At 41.1% G+C, this 22,895-nt stretch overlaps 1 protein-coding gene across 1 annotated transcript in view; it reads right to left on the bottom strand.

Moving 5' to 3' along the window:
• SLC9A2 (solute carrier family 9 member A2) overlaps window positions 1-17,844 on the bottom strand; it is a 32,004-nt gene extending 14,160 nt beyond the window's left edge. The window contains exons 1-3 of the mRNA XM_079314698.1: window positions 17,399-17,844; window positions 11,465-11,928; window positions 6,012-6,262 (exon numbers count right to left, since the gene is read on the bottom strand). Of these exons, the coding sequence (XP_079170824.1) occupies window positions 6,012-6,262; window positions 11,465-11,928; window positions 17,399-17,684 (1,001 nt within the window). The 5' untranslated portion in view covers window positions 17,685-17,844. The remainder of the gene's footprint in view (window positions 1-6,011; window positions 6,263-11,464; window positions 11,929-17,398) is intronic.
• Between the last annotated feature and the right edge of the window lie 5,051 nt (window positions 17,845-22,895).

Here is a 22,895-nt window from a genome sequence, read left to right as displayed (position 1 = left end):
AAGCAGACAGTTTGTCATCCTTCACCAGCTGAGGACTGCTCTGCCTGCACATAGGGATGGACAGGAGAAAACCACCAGAAAATCACACTGGTGCTGCTGCACATTTAAAACATCTACAAATTAATGGAATGGGCATCTCAGCTAATACATGAGAGAAAAGGGCTTACTGTAAATGTCTCTAAAAGTCCATTTTCTGTGTTAGCAAACAGTTTGTTACTCCTCAGTCAAAGCAAAGAATGACATTGCAGGTTCCATCACTTGCTCAGTATGGCTGAGGACCACTTTTACATATTCACAAGTTTAAGGGTAGTTACCACAGCTGGCTGGAGGATACCTCCAAGGTGGTGTCTCAGTGTAGGGAAGGACAGTCTGAGCTGACTAATAATTGTCAGGGAGGACAACTAAGGCAAGATACATTGTCAAACAGATGTCATTCCTGGTTCAGCTGTCTAGAGCAACAGCATCTGCTCTGATTTCCCCAGTTAAAAACATTATACACATCCATGTGTGGGTTCTCAGTCAAACCATACACACTAAATCTAAACTAAGAAAGAGAGATGTATTTACAACTTGTCTATGGTTATTTATTCCAGTTACACCAGGTTTTCAGATATAATTATTTGCTAACACGGGATATTTCTTCATGCTAAAATCTCTACACTTCTCTCTCTCATGGGAGAGGTTTGCTGGCATCTCTGAAAATTTTTCTTGAAATCTCCCAAGTTTTGTGGAGATTTCACTGCAGAAACTTCTGCTAAGTATGTCCTGCCTCTAAGCCAAGAGCCCTATCTCTGAACCACTCTGAACCAAAAATCTCTGAACGTGAATGTAAATGGAAAGGCAGACTGGGGCAGAGCTCAGAAAAGCCTCACTGACATTATGAAGACACATGCTTGTGTTCTTTCTTCTAAATAAGGGATTTTAAAAATTTTTTGCAAAGCAGGAGGAATCCCAGAAGCAGCAGGACCTTCATACAGTGAAATGTCTTTGCATTTGGCAAGAGGGAGTCCATAGCAGCAGCTCAGGTTGTAGTCACTGGCAGACTCTGAACACATTTCTTTTAATTAATTAAAGTTATATTTGTTCAGAAATTTAGTTCTCTTACATGGAGCCACATCTACATCCCCAAAGTGGCTGAGCACCAATACTTGAGAGGGACATGCCTGGGAGGACATGTGAACACTGGGAGAGGACACAGTGTGCTTTGTTGTCCTTTTGCAAGGAGAAGAGGCCCTGAATGTACATCAGAGTGAACAAAACCCAGGGAAGAGGATGAGATATGGGGACAGATGCAGTCTGATGGGACAGATAGGGGCTTACAAATACAGACAGAAAAGTGGACCTAACCTGCACTCACTCTGCTTTTTTGTCCTCCTGTACTTGGTGATGGAAAAGGATCTAGTCAGCACAAAATAAAATGTCCATTGACGTGCAAAGACTAGTTCCAACCCTAAGCAAACTCCAAGCCTAAGAAGGACAAAAGGTTCTCACTAAGACTATCCCAGACCCCCATCTATATTTAGTACTGATATAATTGTCAGCTCTCTCCTGTCAGCTGATTTCACCACGGTCCTGGCCAGAAAGATTCTATGTGGTCTTCAGGTAGCATCATGCTGCCTGGGAGCAGAGCTCATCCTGGTTACACTGTGGAAGATATAATGTATATTTCATAAGCATGAAAGATTTCTCCCTGGAACACTCAGCAGTTGAGTTAACATTTCTAGTTTGAGCACTAGGTTAGGATAACAGGTCCTGAATTTTTTGCCAATACTGACAGACTGATGATGCTTTTCACAGCTTTCTTCCCTGTTCTGATCTTTCAGTTGCCCAGACTGGGGACTTAGGACAGATCCCACATTATGTGCCTGAGCAAGAAAGTGGTACTGGACCTGACACACACATGGATTTTGTCCTGACATGCAGCAGCCACTTGGCCAGGACATGCCCTCTAGCCCAGAAGCTGTGTCAAACACTCCCAGGTTCCTCAGTCTGCACACTGTTCTGGTGTTCAACCACAAAAGTACATGCACAAATCTCAAATCTACTTGACACTTTGACCCTCCAAAAGTCTCATACTCAGTGGCAAACCAGCCACTCTTCACTGCACTGACACACCTACAAAGATCTCAGGCTGTGCCATGGGTTGTGACAGCTCTCCTGGGTGTAAACTGCTCATCTGCACAAGAGTAACAAGTCTGTGCAGCCTGGCACACTCAGGGGAGCTGGCAAGTGCAGGGACAGCAAATGCTAAAGAGCAAGAAGGCAGTGGCTGGGCTGGAAAACTGCCATTTCTAGCTCCACAGTCTGAGTCCCAAAGCAGCAGCTTAGTGCCCTGAAGCATTAGGGCTGTCAGGTCTGCATCAGAGGCACAATGAAACATGTAGTACTATTTATTACCTCCTTAAAATAAATAATTTTCATAATTCTAGAAATTTAGGAAAGCCCTGCAGCAAGGGGAGCAGGGAATCATGCTCTGGACATGGTTTGTTTTTGGAACCTGAGGTAATGGAGACACTGTAAATAGATGTCTGATAAGAATCTGCCACCAGATTAATCAGAATCCTTGCAAGCTGTAACTTAAAACACCTACCATGCTTAAGCACTAGAATTTAAAGGGACAACTCTCTTATTTTCAGTCACATTTTGCATTCATTCAATTAGTGTCAAGCGACTGAGGAGTTGGTCCAATGCTATAATAGAGCTGCACATGATTTGTTACTCTTCAGATAAGTAATATTCCACAGATAATCACTGCTCCCTTTGAATCAGGTATCTCTTTAGAGTATTTGTTTGCATTAGAATGAAATGTTGAAGTCTTCATTTGAAAATTGTGTGGGAATATAATGTTAGAATTTAATATACAATCAATATCTTTATGCAAGATTTTATGTACATTATAATAATAAGTTATTCACACAATTAAATTTTTACCATCAAAATAATCAAAGTCAAATCTCAAGTGTGTTTTATTTTACATTTCTTATCCACATACATTAATTCTGGCTTCCAATTCTGTGACCTGAGTAGTTGCCTTGGTCAAGAAGGGGAAGGGAAAACCACCTCATTGCAATTAACCTGCAACATTCTGTACTTCTGAAGAATAAAAGTCTCACTGTATAAACAGTACGTTTCTGTCAGGACTGCAATAAACTAGGCCACTGGGCTCAATCCTCAAGTTTCCTTGACCTACTAAATTTACAGTAGTTTCAATGTTTGCTCCTTTCAGCCTGCTAATTCATTGTTGAAAAAAAAAAAAAAAAAAAAGAAAAAGGCAAAAAGAAACCTGTATTAGAAGTTCTGCAGTTCTGCTGCTTCACTCCCTTTATGAGAAATTAGTAAGCAGAAAATGCAGCATTATAATTAGAAATTATAGCAAGCAAATAAAGTTCAGATTCACATCTGTATGCTTTAAATCTGTAATCCTCATTCATGCCCAGTTCTAGTTACTGTAGGAACTCTTTGCCCTCCTTCTGAAGAGGATTTTCTCACTGCAGCTCCCAGGGACATGGTTCAGTCCCTTCTCTATTTCAGCCAAGAAACGTGGTGCAGGGGTTATACACAGACATTTTAAGAATCATTTGTCCTTAGAATGAGTACACAAACTTATCAGAAGAGGGACAAGTGCCTTTCATTCTCTTCTATTCCTCTGCCAGTAAATTCCTACTTGCAATGAGGCAATCTCTGTAAGTATCTTATTTATTTGGTAACACTGTACATTGCTGCTCATGTCCTTCCCCTGAAGTATGGTACAGCATGTAACCACAAGGTCTCACCAAGTCCCTCTATTAACCTGGTTATGAAAGGAGTGGGAATCAGTAGTTTAACAGACTCATGTGGATATGGATTTAAAAGGGGAGACCAGGCAATTATTCCTCATAGGCTGAACTGCAAATGGCCACAGAAACAAATAATAAATAAACAATCTCGGTTGTAAGGGACATTCCAAGGTCATTTGCTCCAACTACCTGCTCAAAGGAGGGCTGACTTTTAAATCAGACCCAAAAAGCAATCTTTACATGAGTCAGTTGCTGCAGAAAACAACAGGGAACTCCACACTGGTGTGTTTTTGAACTGTGACACAGAGAAAATTACTTTCTGTAGTTCAAAGGCCAAAGAAATGTGACAAGAACAGGGTAGATTTACTCCAAGAGGATGCAGAGATTGCAGGAGCTCCAAGGCTGCCAGCAGCACTGCTGAGGGGACAAGGTTTATGGCTTATAGCAGCTGAGACCCCACACAGCAGCAGAGACTCTTCTGTCTCAGCTGGGATCTTACTGCTGTACACAGCTCTGTCAGCTATTGTAAAGTATGCTCAGAGACAGTAACAGACAGAACTTTTTAAAGATAACTCATATGCTATCATGCTGTTTGAGGGCAAAAATACTTTTTGTTTCCTCTCCTGCTCTGAGCCCATTCAGGAGCCGGTGCACAAAGGAAAATGAGTAGGTTTTTAGTGCTGTGGGAAGCACTGGTGTGCTGGTGGCAGGCACTGGCATGTGGTGGGTCCACTGGCCCACCAGCAGACCCACCATGCCCTTTCCATTGTGTCCTGGATGCAGCAGGTCCAAATCAGGATTTTCATAAACACTGCCACAACTTTTTCCATGTACAGTTTAGCCACACGTTTTTGGTTTAGAAACCCTTTAAGTATTTGATCATAGGATGTCAAGGACATTTGGCTTAGGAGGTGGAGGAAACTAGAAACCACACAAATGCTATGAATAGAAGCTATGAAAAGAGATGGCACATTTATGAACTCGGTCAAAGTGGATGCATATGCTGCTTTATTTAGGCTCATATCAGAGAAAGAAACCCATGCAATCTTTAGCTCTTTACTTACATTAAAGTTCCAACCCCAGCTGTTTCATGGCATATTCCTATTTTTATACTACTGAAATCATCAGTCATAGGTTTCCTTGTAAATTTCTTCCCAGCCCTAGAAAACCTTACACTGGCATGACTGTGATATTAAACCTATCCTCATTTGCCTAAAAGATAATAATCAAGTGAGGTATTATTGAGTATTAGTGACAGTCAGAAGTAACATCTGAGCTTACACAAAAAGCTCTGGTCCTCATGCCTGAATGACTCATATTTGCCACTAGAACAATAAAAAAGTCATTAAAGAAAGTTGACTTTAAAAATATTACTTGGAACCAAAGCAAAACATTTAATTATATCAAATGTCATAAAGGCTCTTTTTAATGTTGAAATTGTTACAGTATAAACAGAGTGAAGAGAGAGGCTGTGTTCTTTTTTTACTGAAGACAAGGAGTGGAAAGCCAGAAGTGAAAATATTTCTATCTGTTGGAAGTGGGAAGAAAAATATTATTTTATACATAATAATGTATACAGAGAACATTGTAACACCCAGGCACACATATCAAGATGCTAAACTACAGGATTATATTACCATTGGACTGCAATTTTTACATTCATCCAATCCTTATTGTGCCTGTAATCCAGAAACTTGCCTTAATAATATGGACATTGCCTTCATTGAATGGTGCTTATTGGCTGCTCACATGACTAACTGTTAATCACAGTTTCACAATATATTGGCATGGAAAGTGAAGGCAGCTGATGGAGTTCCCTGCTGCCACTGCCACTCCCTCCCTGCCACCGTTGCCCCTACATCCCTGTGGACCACTCCTTACCCATGCCCTTATGACTAGTTGAAGGGTCACATTAGGACACAGGTCACCAAAGTGACCTGGGTTAAAAATAAGCCACTGAAAATACAAGTGAATATTTTTAACTTGGAACATTTCAAAGATATGGCTTATGATGTGATGCCATGAGCAGTTTTAGTGACACAGCTGGTGCGGTGGCAAGCTGAGAGAATGGGGTGGAAGCAGGAGGGAAGAGGCCGGAAATCCTCAAGCCAGCAACTCTGCCATGCACTGTGGAACAAAGCCACATGGGCAAGGTTTGCAAAATCTGATCCTCTCTCCAATTTCCTCTGGCATTCTTACTTGGATGCTATGATTACTGAAGTTTGGGGTACTTACGCCATGATGCCCGAGAGATGAAACATTTCAGCTGTTATGTATGACAAGTAACTGTACAGGAAGACAAAGAGTGGCTCAATCACTCGGATTTTATGGGTGAAACGGGTGGTAAAGGCTGCTACAAATCCCAAAAGGATTCCAATCAACACTCCACCGATCCCCACTATAAAGAAGTTAGCAATCCCAGCGAATATGTCAATAACCTTAATTGTGCGCATCTGGCAGAAAGACTTGAACAAATTGTACAGGACCTATGAGGAAAAAGAAAGCACATTATCTTTTTGAACTATTCTTCATTTCCCTTCATGTCATTATGTTCCTCAGCTTAAATGTTGAACTTTGAATTTCTCTATCTACCTTGAATTTGCTTTTTAGATATGCTGTTATTCATGTCTGGCATATTATTTGTCATCCATATATATACCAGGGAGACATACAAAGACAGATAAATATAATTACTTCTGTTTTTGCAAATGGGACAGATTTCTTAACCTGGGCTGCTCTAGGGGCCATGAGCACAAATCTATCCAATACTTCTTTCAAATCATTTATTTGCACAGCTCCTAATTTCTCCACAGATGTCCATTTCAGGTTTCCCCCAGATTAAAAGAAATAAAACAAAAGGAGAAAAAAAAACCCAACAAACTGTTTCATAACCAGTGAAAAGTCAGGTTTGTTCAAATCTGTTTGATCTACATGACACTGAGAGATAGAATATACGGAACTAGACTACAGATTCATCTAAACTGCTGGGGTAGGAGGGGATGTAGAGGCAGCTGGGGATGGACAGTGACCTGCTCAAGGAGTAAAATAAACATGGCATTCACTAGGCCAGTGCTCTTTCTCAAAATTACTGGCCAGTAGGAATCCAAAAGTTTAAATACTTTTCAAAATATTGGGTATTTCTAGAGATTTGGACTTCATTGCCATTAAAAAACTTGTTGCCATATTTTTGCCCCATTTAATTTTCAAAGCATTTATAACCATCGTCCAAAACAAACTAGGGCAATGGGATTATTGCATTTTCTTAGCCAGAGACCCTTTTTGTTTTAAACAGGAAACAGAACAATTTAACTCCACATTTCTCTAATATCCAGCATTTTAGTTTCTTCAAAACAGAAACCAATGGAATCAGTTACTCTTAAAGAAACTTTAAAGGGTTTCCCCATCTGCAGATCCACTTGGAGATTTAACCATTCCCTGGTGCTGCATGTATGCTCCCAGCCCTGCAGTACCAGGGTGACCATCCTGTCCCCTTGTACAGAGCTAACTTGAGTCACAGGCACCTACTGCTATCACAGTGGGGTCAGACTAAGCCAATGAAGAACAGTCATCTTGGACAGCTTGCAGGAGTTAAATCTCTGCTTTCTCTCTGGACTTCTTAGTACAACAAACAGGTTTCTCTATCAGGAATGCTATTTGAGAGAACAATGTTTTATCAGTACTTGCACTGTGCCAACAAAGTAGGTGTTTGAGTGGTGGCTGTGGAAGGATTTCTCATGTTTGCAGTCTTGTTCTCTCTCACAGGAACACAAGCTGTTCAGCCCTTCTTAGTCAAAACTGGGTAAGTCTTACAGAACTAAAAGTTTAATGCAAAGACATGGCTTATGATGGGTCCTTTGGGCTAAGTGAAAGGAGAAAAACTGAAACAGAAAAGAGAAAATATATTCCAGAGCAAGCATGAAAATAGAAGGTTAAATCAAACCTAGAATGGTCGCCAGTAATTTTCATTACAAAGCAGCAAATATAATAAGAGCAGGATCATGAACTATTTCCTTGATAACAATGATGGTCTCAGGATGAATCCACTTGGAAGAAGTTTCATCTGGACAAACCCCTTGCTGCTCTGAGGAAGACTCCCAGCCTTTTTCCCCATTCCTTGTTGCTATGTACTGTGCAGGACAGGAAAGCAATGTCATAGGCTCCACAGTTTTTCCACCTGCTTTGATTTGCAGACCTTATGGATTTGCATGGAGAGAAGTATACCAGAATTAAGCCTACTGACAGTAGGAGTGCCCTTGCTGGTCACTTTAGAAGGACTACATTAATCAGAGACTGAAAAATACTGTTGACTTATGCTGTGTGCAAAGTTTTCCTGAGTCACTTGAAACTTGGGATGACCATAGAGTTATGTTTTTCTCTAAGACACCTACAGAATTTGACCTGGCAGAATACTCTCTTGGTACATATTAGGGAAGGTGATTATTTTACTTAATTGGAGTTTTAATAGTTTTTTTTTTAATTTTAAAATATAATTATATAGATATATACAAGGCTAGTCTCTAAAGTAAGAGAACTGCAAGGTTCTTGTAAAGAAGCAGAGAATTTTGATCTATCCAAGCCTTTCCATAATGTCACCCCATCTTCACAGCAAAGTATTTCCCCTGCAAATATAATGGAGCCTGCTGCTCCACATGGAGACATCCTCATAAATCTCAAGTCTAATGCCATAAATTATTTGAAAGACAAAAACCAATTTTCTCCTTTGTACCTCAGCCATGGTTAAAGCAGCAGCTACAACTATGGAATGTGGATTTTAACCTCATTCCTATTGTTTTTTATTTACACTGTTGCAAATGAGATCAAAATCGGGTTTGCTTTCCTTTCACTCTACAGTAGTTCAGTTTTACTGAGCTGTCTCTAAACTTCCAGGTGCATCAGCCACCAATCTGTTCACATTTTTAATGCATTTGGTGTGAGAACAGGGAGATGTTTTGAAGTTCATGATTTTCATTTACTCAGTAGCCTTCAGTTGAACTCACTGAAGGTCACACCAAGCAATATTAGTCACTGATGACTTTTTAATCTTGTCTCAGAGTATCTCTGAAACACTAATTGCTTATTTTCATCAGTTCAGGGTTATTAATTCTAGAATTACTTTAAAGCACTCTAAAATAATGTTGTCAGCAGATGCAGAGTACAAAGTATTGCTGCAATGTTTTTTAACACAAGAATATTATTATGACACTGGCTACTTCTTTCTGACTTTAAGCCAGAACTGGAGTTTGAACTGCTAACACTCAGGTGTGATCTTATAATTTATTATTACCTTGCTCATTATGGACTCATTTTTTTGGTAAAGCACCCACTCTGATCAAGAATCCAATTGTCAGACATTGTCCTCTGCCAAACTCAAGTTCCAAAATTCCACCAGTGGGGGAAAAAGAACATTCAAATGCACAGACATACCACAAAAAGTATTAGGCCACCTAATAGAAGACCACCTGCAAAATGCAGCAGAATGGATACTCCTAAGAAAACACACCTCTCTTTGTATACCAAATGAAGTGTGGGAGCATGTTCTCTGGAAGGAAAGCACAGATGACACTGCTATTCTACTAAAAGCACATTTAATAAAGCCACTCTGGTTTGCACTGCCTATCTGAGTAGTCCCTGGTTATCTGATATTGCAGTGGCTGTAGGAACCAGGCAGCTTCCATGGGTGGCCAACATGCATGCAACTCTCTTCCTCCTTCATCCCCACATCTCACTGAACACCCCTGCCAGGGCAGGTGGGACTCCAGGGCTCCAGAAGGTGAAAGCTGAAAGTTCTGAGCTCTGCTGGTTGCTGGCCTTGTCAGCAACCTGTAAAACAGGGGCAGAGGAAGGGAGAGCACTGGGCTGAGTGGCCTGGCAAGGGCTGCTCCAGCAGCAGCTGCTGTGGGCAGGGAAGGCAAGGTCCCCTAAGGGCAGCCCCAGGAATCTGTGACAGCCTGGGTCACATTTTAGGCATAATCACATGATTGCAGGTGTGCAAAAACATAACAAGGAACCATTAGCAGACCAATTCTGTGTACATGGAAACAACTTGATCTCTGTCCAAGTTCTACCTTTAAGCGATAGGAAGTAAGTCCAAAGGTACTGTACATTCCTTTCACTCCTTCATAAATATATGAAAGGCCAGAGCATTACTGGACTGTCCCTACAGACTCCTCAGATCATCTACCCTCTGTTAGGGCATCTGGAGAGACAGGCCTTAAGGGAACCTCCAGAGAAGGCAATACAGGATAGCTACACATTAAATTGCCATGCCAGCCCCTATAAAAATGGTGGTTTAGATAAATTTGCCTTTGGGAAATAGCACACATGAATATGCCAGTGATCAGGATGCAGAGTTTCCCTAGCAAATCATGCTGCCCTGGTGGCTGACTTTGTCATGGAAAAAAAGTGATTTTTGGGTGGAATAATCCACCAAAACCAAATTTTAAATAACCAGATCCTTTTCCCCAGAAAAAAAATGTATAAATAGACATCCATCGCACAAGTGGACATTAGAGTGACTAGAGACAGACCCAGCCATGGCTGAAATGCTAAGCCTTTTGAAACTCAGTATGTACACTTATTTATGTACAGGACTGACTTAAAGTACCAGTTTAACATTGGCAGCCAACTGCAAGCTAATAAGAAAATCTAGTCTTTAAGGCAAGCCTTTGAAAGGAGATGTGGTTCAGCTAAATGGATAGCAACAGGGTCAGGTAAAGTATGCAGTGTAAGTCAAAAAATAATATAGTTTTGCCATAGACATACAAGAATTCATCAATACCAAGGCTCAGAGTAAATTATTATATATACATGTGTTAAGCAGGTGACAGGAAATCCATGAAAAGGGAAAAACAGGTAAGGCAAAGCCCAAGAAAAGGTGAAAAGAGGACAGTTTTGCATAGAATAGGATTGGAATAAGAAGCCAGGGACAGAGACAGGAAAGTGCAGACCCAATTCATGAATCTTTCTCATCCTTCCAGTATACGAAAAACTGTACTTCTATGCCTCACAAAACAGAAAGCATGCTAGGACATGGTTGGAATGAGCATGACTTCAAGGCACGGATAAATGGGAGTAATGACCCAGACAGTGTCCTCAGGTACAAATGGGACACTGGGGGGGATAATGGAATTTGCAGATTGCTGTCCTCAGGTCAGCACCACAACCCCAGTTCAGCTAGTTAATGATTAGAAATTACTACCTCCAGGTGGCTGTCTTATCTCACCTGTAGCCTGGGATACATGTATTGGTGATTTCAGGGCAGTTCTGAGTGGATGGGCACATGCAAAAAGTTAAGCACATGCACAGTTAACCTGTGCCATCTCCATGGTTTGCCATTCTCCCCATTAACACACTGCAACACCCCACACTGGCCCTTTCCCTTTCCTGTCCAACAACATTTCTGCAGGTGAGGAAAACCTACAGTTTCAGATTACAGAAGTAATAGAATTACAAAGATACAGAAGCTAGAGTGATCAGTAGTATAATCCCTACAGTAAATATGCTACCATTTGTAGTAAGACTACTGTGTTTCTAAATCTAGAATTTAAAGAATTAGAGAAACAAACTAGGACTCCTTGACTTCCTTCTAGTAGCAAACTGTAATGACCATAAACAAAGAGATACAATGGAGTGGCATGTAAACAATCATACATCAGTTTTATCAATTAATCATTTAACAAGTAACTTACCACAGTTATAGCATCATTCAGCAAAGACTCTCCAAACACCAGGATATAAAGCTGCTCATTGACATGGATATTTTCAAAGACGGCTAGCACTGCCACAGGATCCACAGCTGAAATGAGGCTGCCAAAGAGCAAATTCTGCAGCAAAGTGATATCAGTCAAACCAAATGCACTGATCTGGCAAATTCCATACAGGGAAATTCCAATGCCGATGGCATTCCAGAGTGTGCCCACCACAGCATACCAGAATATGGTACCAAAGTTCTCAAAGAACAGACGAGTTGGCATAAAGTATCCAGCGTCGAGTACAATAGGTGGTAACAGATACAAGAAAAAAACATCACTGTTCATTACAGGTGGGGACTTCTCCTCTGCTCCAAAAATAATACCACCAAGAAGCAATCCAACCAGAATAAGGAGACAGCTTTCAGGCACTATTGAGGGCAACTTGTGATAGAGATGAAAGCCTTCAAAGGAAATTCAAACACAAGAAAGGGAAACAGTTACTTGCACAGAATCCATAAAATTATTCTGGATTCTGTTATTGTCATTTCTATACTAAACAAACAGTGACTGCAGGGCAGTTTCATTTTCATGGCAAAGACTGAACTGGACATCCATAATAGGTCAAGGCAAATATGTTGGCTGGCACAGTTAATTCAATTGATTTGGTGGAGATACAAATTAATAGCTAGACATTCCACTTAACAGCTAGGATAGATGGAGCAACTGTGTGCAAGGGTTCTCTCTGTGAAACTGGGTTTTTTTAAATGTGGAATCCTCCAAAAACACAATACAAACACTTCTCTAGAGAAAAAACCTCATACTAACCACTGCTTCCTCTCTGGACAGCTTCACAAAGGAGTTTAAAGAATACTTTAATTTCATTTTTACTTTTAGAGTCTCAAATCTAGTGAGGGGAACTAGCACATGTGACCTCCACCCAGTCACCCACGATCACTTCCCCTACCACCAGGAGGAAGCATTTACAAATACAACTACTATTATTTTTAGTGGAGCCTCCAAAGTAATTTCATAAGAATCAACGTTTTCTTTCCACAAAGTGACAATAAGTTGTAGCCTCTATTACTATGTTCATTCTTCTGTATTATATGAATTGTAGTAGAGTCAGTATTCTCACATAAAAATCTGTGCAAAATACTGTAGAAATTAACTTTAAAAGCTTCTGAATGAGGACTTATTGGTTGAATGTTACTTAGCCTTCTAAAACTCTCAAAGACATACAGTTTTGATTTAAAGATTCCAATTACTTATAGAAGTTGGCTGTTGTAAGGATAATTCTGGTAATGAATGGGAAAAGTTTTGAAGGAACTTACTCTGGCCAATCTAATGGAATGATCAACCTTATGCACCAAGGTCACATTCCAGGTCCCAGTGATGCCAATCTTTTCCAGACTCCTCCTTATCTATATTTGGCCCACATAATTATATAGAAATTGATCCACACCCACAAGATCCCACAATCCCTGCCTAACTAAAAAGCATGTAAATTATTTTAAATGAGAGCTGCACGGAAACACTGGGTGTGGTAATAACGGGCGTCTATTTCAGTAAAACTATTTCAGTAAAAAATCACACCTGTAGTTGAAACAGTTAAATTAGTGCAATCTTGGTACAGTTTGCATCCAGTTTCCCAGTTTCAGGGTTATGTATCTTGTAACATCTATTTTGTTAATTCTGCTTTCAACATGGATTTTGTTTCCAGTTAAAAGAAAGTCTGAACTTGTAACTAGGAAAAACAAATGGTTAAGAAGGAGAAAGAGGAAAGTTGTTTTAATCTATGGACTTTTTACTTACACATTCTGCAACTATTAAAGCTATTTTTAAAAGCCAAAAAACTAAAAAGCTGCAATTTTTTTCCTTTTTGAATGAACACAGAGTGCTTTAAATAATTAGAAACACAGCCTATGTGACTCATTAGAAGGACTGCCAAATTCATTGCCATTCTTCAAAACCAGAATAACCAATGTCCTATATTGGCAGAAGAAGGTAATGATCCTGGGAAAATCAAGAATTTGCGGTTGGAGACTTGCCTCTTCACCCTTCAGCCACTTCCATATAAACATTTTATTATTTATCTTAGTTTCTGCAGTGGCAGAAATACAATTCCAATACAATGGTCAGGAAGTTTTCCCTGAGTAAGTAGGTTTTGCCAAAAGGTTTAAAACCCTTCAAAAGTTAATTTTAAATAATTTCTGCAATGAAAATCCAAGAGAAAGGAAATTTTGTAAATTCAACTTTTGACAAAAACAAAAAAAAATCCCAACCAGTTGTAATACAATGGCAATGGCATGCTTACTGTGATTTTAAAAATTAAGATTTTTTTTTTCTTTTCTTTCTACAAATCACCCTGTAAAGTTCACAGCCTCCCAGAGATCTGGGCTTCTACCTCATTCTTACAGGTAATGGAAAGCCTCCCACTAAGTTAAATATGCTTTTTATTCATGTAAACAGCATCAAAACTCCTGGAAGACTTCCCACCTACATGAAAAGTATTCAAGGCTGATTAGGGACAGGCTATGGCTCCTGATTTGAGGGCAGAGAGCTAAGATTTAGAATCTAGGGCATGTCAAGTCAGTAGCAGATGCCTTGCCCAATGAGGGACTTATTCCCTGCTCTGATGGATTCACAGCCACAGGGTCAGGATCACCCTGGGAGCAGACCCTCTGCAGGACAGGAATTTCAGACTCAGGCTTTACAGTTACTCTGCTCTCCTCTGACCCTGTCCTTGGGCTTCAGGTTATGCAGTGACTCAGCTTCAACAGCATGGAAGATGTTTATTGAGTAAGCCTCCTCCATCTATCATGGCAAAAACAGCAGCAGGACACTTATCTAAAGTCAAGTTCAGTATGTTTCAAGATAAAAGTCCTTAGAATCCAAGTTTCCTTGTTTTTATTTTTGGAGGGTGGGGGGTGAATTCCAATGCTTTCTGATGCTGGAAATGCCACTGAGATGAGTACCTCTGAATAGCTTAAACTTTCTTTCAGGAGAGGTGGGTTGGAAGGATATCAGCTCAACTGCCAGAAGAAACACTTCTCATTGTCCCTTTGTGATTAAACACAGAAATGAGGATAATCTGGATCAGTTACACAATATTTTGTAGGTTTAATAGAATAAAAATTAAGCAAAACTGGGGATTAAGACTAAGTAAGACTAAGTAAGACTAAGACTAGTCTTACTGCTTAGAGACTCCAGCATATAAGTATGGAGTCCATCAGCATGTGAGTAACACACCTATGGTATCAACACACAAAATAAAAAATAAGTAGAGGTAGTCATAAAATAATTCCATTCAAGGCAATTTATTAGATTTCAAATTGTGCTCATGTACTATACTGGAATAAAAAGCACCATGTTCCTAATGTCCTTGTGAAAATGCACCTTGTCAAAATGTTCAAGTTCTGCTTGACAGCCTCAGGCTTTCCATTTTTATGCTGCCTTTCTTGCTCCCTCTAAACTAAGCTTACAGTGACATGGTCACAGGTAGGATCAGACAAACCTTTCAGGTAAATTCTCTACAAAAATTAGCAAATGGTGGAACATTTCAGCTCTGGTAACACTTCTGTGAAAACATATTTGTTAAAAGATTCATATCCAAGTGCTGCAGTTGAGTATATTTTGGGATCTTACACACAGTGAGAGAGCTGTTACTACACAGGACCCAATCTTCTGAGCTCCTCACAGCTGAGAAGACCTTAGGGATCTGTTCATAAAGGTTTGATACTCAGCAGTGCCAAGTGTAAGCATTCAGTGCCTAACCCCAGAAAGGAATTTGTGATGCCAGATTAAGCTCTGAAGTTCCTGGGTAGTACATCTCAAGGTGGATTTCACACTGCCTGGCATGTCAGGGACACGATGCCTGTGCTGCCCAGCAGGAAATGATGAGGAGAGGAATGCATCAGAGAGCCTCCTCTCTCAGAGGGCCCCTTGTAGGGCCACAGGCAGTGAGATGGGCTGGGAAACCCATCTCCATTCTTTTGAATCGAGACACGTGGCTCACTCCTGGTAACCAGTAGGACATGGCAGAGCATCATTTAGGTATCTTCGTGGTTCAAAACTGCCTATCTGGGCTACCTTCAATTGAAAACAAGGCATAAACCAGCGAAGATCTGATGTGGAATGTGACTTAGGAGCGATGGGAGCCTGACCTGGGAAGGTTTACCTGATGCACTCATTGGATAAGGAAGCACAGACAGAGCTCCAGGAGCAAGAACTGGATGTTCCTAATTCCAGTCCTGGAGTCAGGGCGCCTGCAGATAGGTGTGGTGAAGCTGAGCACTGCCACACCTAGGGCCACTCCTGGCTCTGGCCCTCATTGCTCCGCGCACACGCACTGACAACAGCATGCCCCAGATTAGCCACACTTGCTTTCATCTGCTGTAACTGAAAGGATTTTAAATTATGTGTGTTTTTCTTCACTCATGCTGTTTGCTTGTGTCACAGCTTGCTTACTTACTAGAATCAGACTGGAAAATTAAAGCAGTCAGGCAACTCTTTGTTTTTTTGTTTTTTTTTTTTTTTTTAATAACTTTCTAGATGCCTATGCACTAGCCAAATACCATGATAGTCAGAATGTATAGTTTTACAGAAGTTATATATTATTGTGTCAGTAGGTGTATTTACATGCTTCAAATGGCTTCCCTTTTAATAAAAACCTTTAATAAACCAGAAACTTTTTCAATAGTTTTAGCTTATTCATGAGTTTTTGCCTTACCTAAACTCAGAAGCCAGAGAAAATTTCAGTAACTAACAGGCTGAATTCTCTACCAAACTCCCTATTTCCTGATTATAGCAGTTCACGATATATTTGAGGGGATCATATTTGAACTCAGTCCTAATTCTGCAAACACCTAAATGCATATTTAAGAATAAGCATGCATTAGTGCATTAAGACACATGCATGGGGATGCACGCCTGCTTAATGGCTGCAACACAGTATTTCTGCAGGAAACAATGATAGCAGTCCAAGTTACTTGGGTGAAGGATCAGACCCCCAACTGTTACAATGTTAGAAATGGCAGGAGGTGACTACAAATTTTTGTTTTTCAGAATCTTAATTAACCTGATCACTATTGTGACACTGTCTATTTAAATGTCACCAGCAGAGGTTAAAAGTTTTAACTTTGAGAAGAAGGTTTTATCAGAATGAGCATGATGATATTTTTTATGATAACCTGTGCTGCAAAGCCAGAGTTCTGAGTGAAACAAATGTAGTGTGGGTAAAATTACTTACTTTGTTCCCAGAGCTTTATTCCTTACATTATCTTCTAAGGAAAAAGATACAAAGTTCATAATTCATAGGGATTTACTGTATTCTAAATAGCTATCCAGACATCATTACCTGACATTCTTTAGATGATTATGCTGTACTCATTTCTCTGTTTGGCTAACTAAAAACATGACAGATAAGCTGCACAAAACTCAGTGAAACTATGCAATGCAAATGTTTTCCACATGAGGGAAGAGGTGGCCTTCTTTACTCGTAGAGTGCTGTCCTTTATATTTTTCTCGGGACGTAAATGAATGGTGGAAAAGCAGAGTAAAGAGGAGGCATACTCTACCCTCATAAATATTTGCTTTTCATCGATCCGCCGTTCTGCTTAGAGACTGTCATTATACCCGGCGTTATTTTAAGAAAAAAAGAAGACCGTGCTCAAATGACAGCAGAGCGATCAGGAAAAAGTCAGTCATGCTCCGGGTGAACACCGGGTTTCACTGTCCTCCTAGCCCGGGGTTTACCTGTCTGTTTTCTCCTCCGCACCTTTCCTAACCGAGAGGACCCCGACTTCTTCCAGCCAAATCCCGCCCGGGCATCCCGCTCCGCGTTGGAGCATCAGCCCCCTCCGTCCGCCCGGGCAGGGAGCGGCGGCCAGGGAGGGAGAGAGCGAGGGAGGGTCACCCCACGGCCCCGCTCACCGATCTTGGCCAGGGAGGCCAGCAGGATCCAGAGGGTGATCTCGAAGGGGATTTGCACGTGCGGGTAGTCCAGGGTGAAGACGTGGAGCCGCGTCTCCTCGAAAGCGGTGCCGCTGGGGCTCGGCGGGGTGCCGGTGCCCATCGCCGCGGCGCCGGGCAGCTGCCCTTCCGAGGCGGCCCGCGCCTCCGCCGCGCCGGCCGCCAGCGCCGCCAGCACGGGCAGCAGCGCGGGCAGCGCCGGCGGCCGGGGCGCGGCGGGGCGCGGGGGGCGGCCGCGGCTGCCCATGGCCGACCCGCTGCGCTGCTACAGCCCCGCGCCGCCCGCCGCCACCATCCCCGCGCCGGGCACCGGGCACCTGCCGCCGCCGCCCCGCCTCCTCCCGGTGACGGACTGGGCGAGTCCCGGCCGGCGCCGCCGCTGCCCGCTCCGCTCCGCTCCGCTCCCCCGGGCCGCCCCCGGGGCCGCCCCCGCCCCCGCCGCCCCCCGGACCTGCTGCTGCGCTCCGGGTCCCAGCCCGCCCGGAGCCCCGGCACTGCGGGATGAGGGGGGCTGCGCAGGTGTAGGCAGAGCCGGGGTGTTCCTGTAACTGCAGATTGCTCTAAGAGAGATGCGTGTGCACTCATACAAATACATACATACATGTTTATGTAAACCAAGATAAAGCGTTAGCACACTCTGTACGGACACGCCTGTGGATACATATATAGTCTCTAAATACATGTGTCTGAAAGCAATTTAGGGACTTTATATAGATGTACATCTATACATGTACGTCTAAATATATATACATGTTTTATATATGTATATATATTATTAAAGTAATTTTAACATATGCATATGTCTGTATGAATACATGTATTTTGTAATTTCCTAACGCAGAAAGGTGCTTCTACCACATATATGAAAGGCAGAATTCTGTTCACACTGATTAAAAGTAAAACTCTTAATTTGGAGAGTTAAAAGAATCAAAACTACTGCACGGAATTGGTATTTCTGCCCGGTTGAACCAAAACTGCAATAAATACACACTGTATACATGCATGTATGTAGGTTCATTTGTATGTGTATGCCTGATACAGAATATAGATATTTTATATTCTATGATATACAGTTATATAGTTTATTATATATTTAATATATAAAATAATATATATTATCTATATGCTTCCCCCTCTCAAGCATGTGATAGACACAATGCCATTTCTGTTAAGATGTATACATTCTATTAATTGAGGCACTTAAAAGTGCACATTGTATAAGCATATATGATTTCCCATAGATATACTCTCATATATGTATATATAAATATACAACTGGTAATATATTTATGTGTGTGTTGGTGTGTTGTGCAAATATTGAACATGTGATTGGCAAAGTCCTGTTTCTAAAGGCACTGGGATTTGATTCCATCAGATACTGCTGAGCACCAGGTTTCTCTATTTCCTGAAAGAATGGAATCTCACCCGTGATTTACTCATGACTTCACCACTCATGAGTAAGACAGTATTCCAAAGCTCAAACTCGTAAAATCTTTAGAGCACGCCATTCTGTGTGCCTCTATAGCAAAGCATGTCTTTCTTGCTTTCCAGTAAAACTAAAGCAGGAAGTAGGAGTTGTTTTTTCCACGAGTGTATCAGTGGCTACTGTTTCTGTACAGTGTTAAAGTTCAAAATCAATTAGCTGAGTATCTGTAGTTGTCATTTACCTTCAGAATCTGCAAAAAGGGCACTAAGCCACTAGTTTTAACAGCAAAATTTAAGACATGATATTAATAAAAATTTGTTCTTTATTTATCTACAATTCGGTCAGGAAAACATGTTTTAATATCAAACCAGTATATACACCATCTAACTCTGTAGCTTAATGCAATATCTTCATATCTTTTTTTTAATTTGTTTTGTTAGATTCTCTGATATAAGAGAAATGCTTTAATATTGCCAATTCTGAGGACAGTTCCTTTATAAGGAAAAGGAATACAAAAGGAAGACAGTCTTTCAATTTTGAATCTCCTGTCCCAGTCAGACCATCCATAGGAAAAGAAATCTAACCCTCAGGTGAAAATGTCAACACTATGTAGTATAAATAATAAATTTAATTCAGTCTAAAATTACAAGATCTGTATGGGTACTTGCATGTCACATTTTATGACCTTTTTGCAGATGAAGAAAACTTTTCTGAAAAATACAGTTACGAAAGTGTCAATACCTGCTCTCCTAGGATCCCTTCTGGTTATCTACCTACAGGATGCTGCACTGAACTGAGATTTATCTTCAGTAGTGTCAAGTAGTGGCAGGAGCAAGCTGTCCCATACACCCTTTTCTCTAATATCACCTCATAATTCTGATCTATGCTGGAATTCATACTCCCTTCCCATAACACAGACAAAATGCACTGTAGAGCAGGGAACTGAGCCATAGTGCAGCAGCCCTGCAGGTGCACCAGCTGCCAGATCAATGTTTGGAAATTTGTGAATTGCTGAGGAATTTCACTTTGCCATAAGCAGGGAAGGAAGACTTTGAGTGGGAAAAGACTGAGTAATACAAAATTGGAGGACAGTCCCTTCTCATGGAAAATGTTCCTCATTGCTGCCCTGTTCATTACAGGCAGTGAGGGATGACAGAACACAGCTGCTGCATGCTGGCAGAGACAGAGAGATGCTTCAGCATCCAGGTCATGTGCTTTTAGTCACAAAGTTTCACCCACACACAGAAAATGGACCCTTCCTTGGGGCACCATCCACATATTTGCCATTATTTGCCATTATATTCTCTTACTCTCCCCAACTCCAAAAAAAAAGGGCACAGACACCAGAAATCCCTCTAGCACTTACACTGCTGTGGGTCTGATTAGTAGGCTAACTTTCTTTTTATATTAAGAAAATGAGAAGTTGGTAAATGGGAATTAAAATAATAGGGAAACATGTCATTAATCTTGAGGCTGGAGACTTACATGCCAGTAATAAAAAGGGGAACAATGCATTGACACAGACCCTAAAACACTGAGAGCATAAAGAAAATGGTAATTGAGATTAATTATCAGAGATTATAGTGTATTATTACACCAAATATTTTATAGATGGATTGTATAAATGAGAATATCCATCATTTGAATAGGAATTGCCTTTACAGAACAGAGTGATGCAGCAGGGGAGTGGACCCTATTTGTCTTTGGACCAAGCTGAAATGGTTGCAGTGAAGCTCAGCACGGTGTGAGGTACTGGAGTGCTTGTGAAGATTCTGTCATTCTGTCAATATTTTGACACATGCCAGTTTTGTTTGCCACCAGCCCTGGTCCCAAAGATGTTAAAGGTTTCACCACTTGAATCCAGGCAGAACTTTGGCTAGTACAGTGAATGGGGTATGATATTCCTATTACCTGTGCCTCACCCAGGCAGGCTGTATGAGGCAGCAGCAGCTTCCCTGCCCTCCACTGCCCCTCGCACTGTGCCCAGCCCTGCAGGTATCTGTGCAAGAAGCAGCTTCTCCTGGAGCCGTGACTGGGACCTCACCATGCAGAGAAAACTATCCCTGCTCTTCCAGAGTGCCCAGGATTGAAGGGAGGGGGCTCAAGCAGGGCTGCGGAGGAGACCGGAGGTGCGCTCCTGGCGCCGCGGTGTCTCGTCATGGCTCTGCGCCTGACAGCTCAATGCATCTGCTTCCACTTGAGAACAATCTGCTGTCAGGTCGCTCCGCACCATTTCAGTGGCAGCACAAACAGAACGCACGTACGCCTGGCTCCAGCTGATCCATGGAGCACCTTCCCGCAGTGCCCCACTGCTGCCATCTGCGCCCGCTGCACTTTCATCTCCCCAATTCTGCAGGCATGGTCTGCTGTACCAGACACCGTGCTAACAGCACTTCACGTGACAAAGTGCATGTCATTTCATACATCAAGATGCTAACTCACATGATGCAGCTTGTTTACCTGCTAATCCATTTATTGATTATTACTGAAATGGCTACCACAGCAGGGGTGGCACAGGGTACCCACAGAGTGCTCTTTGGGAAAGGGAGGCGTGGCAGAGGCACCACACAAGTTTGCAGTACCTTGAGTGGTTTATACAGGTGTTAGGACAATTTAGTTTTACTGTCATTGGAGTAGGTACTGGGACTTCCTTATTGTAAGCATTGAGTTACGGGGTTGTATGCTGTCTGTTTATTAAACCACCTTTATCTTTTTAATAGGAAATATCAGCCTATTCCTATTACAAAAACTTTGCTTTCACAATGAAAAGCAAAAGAAGTAATTAAAAAAAAAAAAAAAAAAGGGAATTGTCACTGTATCATAAATTTAGCTCCATATTTTAGGGATTCCTTAAAAATCATGAAGTCATATTTTCATACTTGATTTTCTGACCTGTCTTGGTCATCAAAGAAGCCTTCTGGAATGTTACTGTAACTATTTTGGTAACTCGATCCCCTACAAGAAATGTTATAGGTCTTGTCTTGTCTTGTAAATATGATAAAAAAATCAAAATGGTTGGGGGTAAATCATAAATATATTAATAAATATTTGTACATAATTTTCATTGCTGTTCTGGTTTGATAGACTATTTCAGCAGATTAAAATTTAAAAAAAAAATTAAATAAAAGGTTATATTCTATTGCTGATGTTTTATTTTGATGAAAATTAAATCCTGTGCAGAGAAGCTTATTCTTGCACACTTCTTAAATTTTCACTGACACAGTTCATATAGCAGTATCATAAAATCTGTACTCCTTGCTCAGAAGAAAAATATAAATTCCACCATTCTTCCCAGTAAGTTCTCAAAAACAGCCAAAGATTTTTTGCAGTTTTCCCCAAAAGTATTTTCCCCTAATGCACAGGAGACTTAAACACAGACCACCTTTCTGAAATACATTAGTGTGTTACTAAAATAAATTTGTTTGAAAATATAGTATTTCCGTTAGAAAAAGGAAGGAAGTTTCTGGGCTATATCAGGCAAAGAGATGGTTCATCTTGACACCTGCAGCTGTATGGGAATCACAATTACACAAGGAAAGCCTGTGCCCAAAGCACCTGCAACCATGATGTTCCAGGAATTAAGTGAAAACATACACCAAAGAGGAGACATAGTTTTGTTTTCTTCTTTTTTTTTTTTTTTATTTTTTTTTTTTACTCCTTTAGAAGTAGCCTCATTGAAGATTTAAGGACTATAAACATGCTTGACTGAGAGTTTTTTTTCTCTGGGAGTGGGGCTAGTCACTCACCTACATGCATTATGTTAACAATCATTTCTCAAAACCTATTCCTTTAGGGGTGGGACTCTTTTTTTAAGGGCTGTGTCATCAGGGCCTTGGCTGAACAACTCTGTCTCTAAATCCATTAATTAGTGATTGAATATCTCAACTATCAAATGATTTATTATCCATAAAAAATCAACTGTCCATTGAGGATGTGTTTTTCCACAGACCTTTCTAGGACTGCTTAGCAACTGCCCCCATAAACCAGGTCCACCAGAGGCATTATAGCTTGCTCATGTGGGCACTTTAATGG

The sequence above is a fragment of the Erithacus rubecula genome (assembly GCF_903797595.1).
Source record: "Erithacus rubecula genome assembly, chromosome: 1".
In the NCBI taxonomy this organism is placed as follows: Eukaryota; Metazoa; Chordata; class Aves; order Passeriformes; family Muscicapidae; genus Erithacus; species Erithacus rubecula.
Note: the sequence above shows the minus strand (reverse complement) of the source record. Positions and strands in the feature narration are given on the sequence as shown.